The 8,016-nt window shown below is 41.0% G+C and overlaps 1 protein-coding gene across 1 annotated transcript; it reads left to right on the top strand.

Annotated features, from left to right (window-relative positions):
• Positions 1-593: 593 nt before the first annotated feature.
• Positions 594-6,960, top strand: LOC141807613 (haloacid dehalogenase-like hydrolase domain-containing 5). Its single transcript, XM_074693774.1, has 9 exons — positions 594-650; positions 2,069-2,260; positions 2,584-2,696; positions 2,835-2,928; positions 4,570-4,603; positions 4,852-5,026; positions 5,148-5,324; positions 6,509-6,686; positions 6,775-6,960. Exons 1-9 carry the CDS (start codon positions 594-596, stop codon positions 6,958-6,960), a joined length of 1,206 nt encoding a protein of 401 aa, XP_074549875.1.
• Positions 6,961-8,016: the final 1,056 nt, after the last annotated feature.

The following is an 8,016-nucleotide window of genomic DNA, read 5'->3' as shown; positions in this document are numbered from 1 at the left end:
ACATGCAGGCTAGTTTTTGAACCTGGGCCATCCGCTCAAGGGAAGCCTTGTGTTTTTGTTTGACATAGTCCATAAACTGTATAAAACATGGATGTAGTCTCCCCGACGTCACCCATGTGCTTCATTTTCTGAAACGGAAAATGAAGCACATCGGCTATCGCCGCCATATTAGTAGAGGCAGGGGCTTTGCGCACAGCTTTAGGGCACCTGTCAGTCAAGTGACCTGACAATATGAAAACCAATATGAAATTTTCCAAACTTACATTTGAATCTAGAGTATAACCTTAGACCTGGGCTACACTTGAGGAAAGTCTACATGTTACAGCTACAATGTTGTCTTGAACTTTTTCAAACTACAGGATTTTAAATTCACTGAAGTCAAAAGTGAAAGATAAACATAATGCTTGTCTTTGTTAACCACTAAAATCATGCCCTCTGATGATGTGCCTGCAGTTTATCCTCTGTAGACCTGATCTGGATTTGATCTGGACACACATCCATGGTATGTCATATTGTACCCCCTCCCCCTTATGACGTCACAGCTCTGTCAGTATAAGAGAGTCGCACACATCTTGACCAGACAGAGCAGCATCATGTGGTGTCGAGGGTTTCTGCAGCAGAGCGTCAGATTCATGACAACAAGCAGACAGGTCAGTGTGTGTGTGTGTGTGTGTGTGTGTGTGTGTGTGTGTGTGTGTGTGTGTGTGTGTGTGTGTGTGTGTGTGTGTGTGTGCGAGTAAGTGTTTTATTGCGACATAATGCTGACTGTTTACTCGGTAGAGGGGACCGGCCCCCCTTATGGGACCCTATGGGTGTTGCCATCGTTTTAAGGCTTCAGACTTGGCTCATCCTCTTCTGGGACAGATGATATTTGTCCTTTTCAAACTTGACTAACACTTGGAGCAAAGTTTTAAAGCAACCAAAGGTAATTTACTCTCAGAAAGGATGAAATGAATTAAAAAAGAGATTTTTGAAACAAAAAAAAGGAATATACAGACAGTACTTTTCCTGAATGGGCAACAAAAAGTGTTAATAAGATATAACTCTTGTGTTTTAAATCTGTTGATTTTAAACTTTGATGTCATAAAAATGTGTAGCCAATCACAGAACTCTCTCACTCGATGTGTCTTTCTCACTGGTATGTCTTCCTCTGATCTGTCTGTCCTTCTTTGACTCTTCTGTCTCCTTTAAACCTGTCTTTCTATGTCTGACACTGATGGTCCTGTTCTTTCCCTTTGACCTGTCTGTTTCTCTCATGTCTCTGTTTGACCTTTCTAACATTTCTGTCTGTCTGCCTGCCTGCCTGCCTGCCTGTCAGTCTGTCTGCCTGCCTGCCTGCCTGTCTGTCTGTCTGTCTGTCTGTCTGTCTTCTTAACTACCTGTTTGTCTAACCTGTCTTTCTCTCTTTAACCTGTCTGTCTGTCTCACACCTGTCTACACCTCTTTGGTTGTCTTTGTTTCTTCTTCTGACCTTAACCTGTCTCTCCCTGACCTGTCTGTCTCTTACTTGTCTCTGTTTGACCTGTCTGTCTTTGTATTAGCCATACGTCTCAGACCTGTCTGTTTCACTTTTACCTGTCTCACTTTTACCCATTTGACCTAAGTAAGTCTGTCTGTCTCACTTGTCTGTACCTCTGTGACCTGTCTTGGTTTCTCATGTTGACCTTTACCTGTCTCCCTGACCTTTACCCATCTTACTTCTTGACCTGTCTGTCTCTCACTCCAATTTTATTCTTTTTCTTTTAACTCTACCTAAGTCTTCTGCCTGAATCTGGTCAGTACCTTATCCTTTTGCCTGTCTGTCTTTCTCTCTTACCTGTCTGTCATTGTCTTTCTCACCTGTACATGTCCCGGTTCTCTGTGTCTTTAACCTTTTGCTGTCTTTCTCTGACCTATCTTTCTCACAACCAGGTCCAAGGAAGACACCAAAAAGTCTCTCAGTCCTACATATCTTGCCTGTCTGTCTCTTTGCCTTCCACCTCTTTTTTCGTCTTTTTCACCTGTCTCACTGTCTTCTGCCCAGGAACTGTCTCTGACTTCTCCCTCTGCACTTCTCTGTCTCCACCAGGCTGGCGTCCTCTTTGATGTGGACGGTGTCTTGCTCCGTGGTGGGTCAGTGATCCCAGCAGCTCGTCGGGCTTTTAGAAAGCTTCTGGACAACAACAACAACTTCCGTCTTCCTGTTGTCTTCGTCACCAACGCAGGAAGCTGTCATAGACACCACAAGGCCCTGCAGCTGTCTCGTCTTCTGGAAGTCCAGGTACGAAAAGAAGTCCAAAAGAAGAATAGATGGACAGGCAGGAGTGACAGAAATAGACAGATGGACACATGCAAAGAAAGAGAAGGTGAACAAAGAGACAGGGCCATGTGTATAAGATAAGCATTTGTCAGGACAAAGGGCACACAAGGAGAAGGACAGATGGACATTGAGGTGGACGAGGTGAGTGAAAGACAAGCCAAAGTTATCAGGAAAGACACAGCAAAGCCTGGACACGATCTGACAGGTAGAAGAGTCAGTTTCATTTTGCTTTGCTGTGATTGGATAAACACAGTCACGTGACTACTTTCTCTTTCTCCCTGTAGATTGCCCCAGAGCAGGTGGTGCTCTCCCACAGTCCTTTGCAAATGTTGAAGAGTTTCCATGACAAATGTGTCCTAGTGTCCGGACAGGGACCAGTGACAGACATCGCCAGCTCGTATCCTTGGAGTACAAACTAATTAGATTTGTTTCATCAAACCTGTGTTGGTACAAGTTGTGGGACTGATTATATAACTACAGGGCGGGTGTTAAAATTTGCAGAATCATGTGTTTGAAGTCTTGACCGAGTCGTCAGTTTGGGTTTCCAGAGGGTTGTGAGCATCGAGCAGCTTAGAGAACATCACCCCCTACTGGACATGGTCGACCACAACAGGAGACCCAAACTACCAGTGAGTATTTTACTGGTGTCAGGTGTGAGAGAGAGGATTCACACCATAAAGACTCTTATAACATTGGTCACAAAATATTAGTTGTATGCATGTTGGAAGCTCTCCTTATAGTGATAAGTCACATATAGACCATAATGGTGAACTGAAAAAAGAAAACAGTTGGACCAACTTAAATTATTGCTTCAAAGTAAGTTATAAGTTAAATCAACACAACTGATTAAGTCAAATGAACTTAAAAATGTGATTGTTCTCAAATCAACATTTTGCATCAGTCCAACTTAGGGTTTTCAGTTGTTTTAACTCAATGATTTGCAAAACCTTAAAGTAAAATTTGGCGAGGTGTTTTTATACTTTATTGCACTGTAAAAAAGTGACAAGTTTAGCTTACTTCAAAGAATCTAGGAAAACAATTGCACTAAAAAAGTTGGTAAATATAGCTAATAGTCTTAAGTTGGGTTTACTTTATGTCTACTTGTAAAGTTTACTTTACAGCCTATTGAATTTACTTATTTCAAACTGTTAGTGAGGAGGGAATAGTGGATATTTGACCACACTGTACCACAGAGGTACTGACCACTTAAGATGTTAACCTGCCAAGGGCACAGGCTTTCTGTGCTCCACATGGCATGGACCTGCTGTCTGTGCCCTGTGGCATGGACTGTTTACCTTTAAGTGTGTTTAATGTTTTACATGTTATTTTTGAAATGATAAACTGGGTTTTGTCTTCAGTTATATTACAATGACCATTACTGAGAGAGTATTTTAATTGGAGTCCTCACTGCCGTGGAGCACAGGCAGCCAAAACAAGCAGCCTATGCCGTAGAGCGCAGCCAGGCAACCAGGCAGCCTGGCAGCAAATGCCACGGAGCACAGCCAAGCAGCCTATGCCATGGAGCACAGACAGCCAGCCAGCGCAGTGGAGCACAGACAGCCAGCTGGTCCATGCCATGGAGCACAGACACACTGTCCCCGCGTGGTATCTTAATGTGCAGCAGGGTCTCATATCCACAGTGTTGCCTCCTCACCCATGGTTTGTCCTTTTAGGTTTTGCAGATTATTGAGTTGAAACAACTTAAAACTTTAAGTTGAATTGATGCAAAATGTTGGTTTGAGAAGAATTAGAATAATTCCTTTATGTGACCCATTAAGTTGTGTTGCTTGAACTTGTTAATTTCATTTCAAATAACTTAATTTATCTAGATATGACTAATTGAAGCAATTAATTTAAGTTGGCCCAACTACTTTCTTTTAGTTGTAGCAACACAGAATTTCAAGTTGATATGATCCACAAAAATACATTGGAAACCTTAACTTAAATATTGAGTTGGATTGATTTAAAAAAAATACATCACTTCAACTGATTGAAGATTCCCTTTTTACAGTGTATTATAACTAGTCAGGAGGCCTGTTACCATGTACATGTGTGTGGGCATTTACAAGGGTGCCACTACAAATATGGCAGCATTGATGTCCAACCTGACTCGTCATTTTGCCTCTACATAGGCCTCTTTATCTGTGACCATAAACCCAATCTTCACCTCACCTTTCCTTCAGAAAATGTTGTAAAACTGCTGAAGTTTATTGTTTGTTGAAAAAAAAAAAGATTTTGCTCACATGCAAAACAATTTTTTCTCTCTTCAGTCGTCTCCCCTGCAGACTCTCCCCAGAATAGAAGGTAACACATGACAACGCACTTACTTTTATTTAGTGCTTTTTAAATTTGATCCGAAATCTTACTGTTTAACACAGTGATGTTTGAAGATTTTTTTGAACAGATTGTTTTATTTATCACAACACATTTTAAAAAGCACTTAAGATAAATCATGATGAGAGAAACAGAAGTTACACTCCCGTTGTTTATTTGAATGTTCCCAAGCCCCTTTTGTTTTTGACTTCCTGCACCAACTTCCTGTGTACCTGTAGCGATCATCCTCTTTGGCGAGCCAATCAGATGGGAGACCAACCTGCAGCTGCTGGTCGATGTGCTCCTGACTAATGGGAGTCCTGGGTGTGCGTACGAGCCCCAGCTGGCAGCACAGATACCTGTGCTTGCCTGTAACATGGACCTTGTGTGGATGGCTGAGGCCCCGTCACCCAGGTAACCACACACCTCTGAGGGTCACTGAAACCCTTTTTGGTGTCTCTCAGAGCGCAAAGCCCCAACTGGTGCTGTTTATGTGGTTGTACTTATCAGTCCTGACCCTGCTGTGTTGCCGTAGGTTTGGCCACGGGATGTTCATGCAGTGTCTGGAGTCTGTCTACAGGAAGCTGACAGGACGAGAGCTTCAGTACCAAGAACTTCTGGGAAAACCCAGTCTGCTAACATACCAGTATGCAGAGCATCTACTGAGACTGCAGAACCAAAACCACAAGCTAACCACCATCTACGCTGTTGGGTAACCAAACTATCCACAACATCACCATTCACTATTTACACTGTCATATAACCAAACTATCCATACCACCTTCCCCTTGGATCTCAAAACAGAGCGCCAAGGGGAGGGTGAAAACGCATCTCTTAGAGATGAGACACCACTCGATTCCTACTTTGTCATCACTCCCAGTCGCTCGTTGGTTGTGTCATAGGCAGAGTGACTGTTTATTCACTTCTTAACCAAACACTATTTTACAAAGTGATAATAAACCAATGTCAGATTAGCATGACAAATTCACAGAAAACAGTCTTAACTGCCATGTACTGCATTACGTGAGTGATGGGACAGCTAAGCTATGAAAAGCAAACATTAAACGAATGTTACAGTATTCAGAAGCTATATTATGTAGCTTCTGAATACTGTAACATTTGCTTTTCATAGCTTATGTAGCTAACGCAGCTTAAGATTGCAGCTTATCTGCCTGATTATTTGTGAAATGCAGTTCAGTGTAGTGCACTTCCTTCACTGTGAATTTGCCATCCTGGTCTGACATCGTTGTAGCTTTTGTTAGCTGTAACTGTCACTAGATTGTTGTAATGAGCAATTTCAAAATACAACCAACAATTCAAAACATAGCTTATAGTTATGAGAAGTACCAAAGGCTTGGATATCTCATTTAAAAAATATGGATATCATGGGAAATTTGTCATACCCCTTGCAAGGTTGCGGTCTATCTTAGTTTCAAGGGCTGTGTAGCCCTTCCCCTTCACCTTACGGACAATTGGAACACTGCTTCAGTAGACGTGCATGTGCAAAACCAAGGGCTGAGGGATAGAACTGGGTTTGGCTCCAAGACTGAGGGTAACTTGTTAATGAAACCATTTTATAACTGCCCGTAACACTAAGTGCACAACCATAACACAGGATAAGTTGTAAGGTCGCCAAACTTTCAGAGACTCAAATTTTTTATTAGTCTGTTGACAACACAAAACAACTTTCTGGTCACTTGTGTCAGCAAACCAAAGTGTGCTGTCTCTTACCCAAGTTGTTGGGTAATAAACATAAAAACACACTAACTTCTACACTGAACTATGTGGGGATATAACTGTTGGGTAGCCCAACAATCTACATCACCATCTTATCTGGAAGGTTACAGAACGCTTCCCCCTTCTCTGTTGAGAAACTCTGTCTCTTTGGTTTTCCAGAGACAACCTGATGACAGATATCTATGGTGCTAACCTCTACAACCGATACCTGGCTCAGCAGGACACAGCCATAAGAACTACAACCAAGCTTGTTGCTGAAGGAACAGGAAGTCAGGTGACATTGGCTGTGCCAGAGGAGGATCTGATGTCATCTGCTGCTCAGTGTCATTCCGTATTGGTGAGAGCTTAGTTTGTGTTAGTTTTGGGGGGATTTTCAACCACAAAATAATGAATTTACCCACTAAGTGCTGCTTTACTTTCTTCAGGTGTGCACAGGTGTATATAACCCTCAGTCCACCTTACCAAGTGACCAGAGAGGTGCTGTCACAGAGACTGTGTTCCATGGTCACAGAGACCTGGTCCTGGAGCCAGATCTGGTAGAGCCCACTTATGTGCTGGAGGACGTGGAAGCTGCTGTAGACCTGGTGTTGCAGCGCGAAAGCTGCACCTAAACACCTGAGCTCTGAAACCTGAAACCTAACATCTGCAACTGACACCTGATGTCTGTCCTTTGGTCTTTGTCAGCTGACTTCGGTATTTTTTATATTATTTGTGTTTTTGTGACTTAAAGAAAAATATTTAAATTTGACATTAAATCACATCACTGTAGTGGCGTCACTTTGCATGTGTGGCATTAAATATGAAAACACAAGCTTCAAGTTGAAAGAGTTGAAGTTGACAAGAACTATGAGGAGCACTGAAATATGAAGAACGAACAAAAAATATGAAAATGAAGTAATTAACAGTCTTTTGTAAATTATTTTTATAACTTGAATGTATTCCTTTTTTGTATTAATTTTGATATGCTGGTTTCTTTTTGTAATTCTTTTTAACTGTGTACAATGCCTCCTAGTGGCAGGTGCTGAAATGAATGTTTCCTCAAAATTGTTATTACAGTACTACTGGTGCTAGAGCAGATTTTTTTTTTTGTTGCAGTTCCATAATTATTTTTATTCAGAAAAAAAGATAAATATTTATTTTTGTAACTCTTGAGGCACTAAATAAAACTGTATCAATCTAAACTAATTATTTAACAAGTATTTGTTGGTGCTGGAAACTAAACTGATAAATGTTACTTATGAAACTTGTATGTGGAGATTAAATCTGTGGATTTTAAATGTCTCAAATGTTTTTCTCATTTATCTGTCACGAAATAAAAGTTAATTGACACATACAACCAGTACATTGGGTTTTTATAATTTTTAATTCTCTGTAGCCTATATCATAGATTCACTAATTTGAACTTAAATATGTTCATGTTTCTCTTCTTCCTTATCACACAGTTCTTGCAAATGTGTTGCACAAAAGAACATTGATGAGCCAAAATACTTTTTAATGCCAGTAATAAGAATGAAACTCTGAATAAAGAGATGATCCATATTATCAGAAAAGGCTTTACTAAAAGTGAAAAAAAAGGTTGTTTCGATCATAGACTGAAGCACAGTTTATGTTTCACTATTCTCTCATATAATCTGTTTTGTGTTCATTCAAGTCTGTTGCTTGGACCT

The sequence above is a fragment of the Halichoeres trimaculatus genome, unplaced genomic scaffold, assembly GCF_033239565.1.
Source record: "Halichoeres trimaculatus isolate MK-OKI-2021-1 unplaced genomic scaffold, fHalTri1.1 fHalTri1_scaffold_1, whole genome shotgun sequence".
Classification (NCBI taxonomy): domain Eukaryota; kingdom Metazoa; phylum Chordata; class Actinopteri; order Labriformes; family Labridae; genus Halichoeres; species Halichoeres trimaculatus.
Note: the sequence above shows the minus strand (reverse complement) of the source record. Positions and strands in the feature narration are given on the sequence as shown.

Excerpts from the sequence above, each read along its gene's own strand:
- LOC141807613 (XM_074693774.1), top strand. The coding sequence starts at position 594 with ATGTGGTGTCGAGGGTTTCTGCAGCAGAGCGTCAGATTCATGACAACA. Across the intron at positions 2,929-4,569 it reads ACAGGAGACCCAAACTACCA|TCGTCTCCCCTGCAGACTCT; the intron begins GTGAGTATTTTA and ends TTCTCTCTTCAG. Across the intron at positions 4,604-4,851 it reads GACTCTCCCCAGAATAGAAG|CGATCATCCTCTTTGGCGAG; the intron begins GTAACACATGAC and ends GTGTACCTGTAG.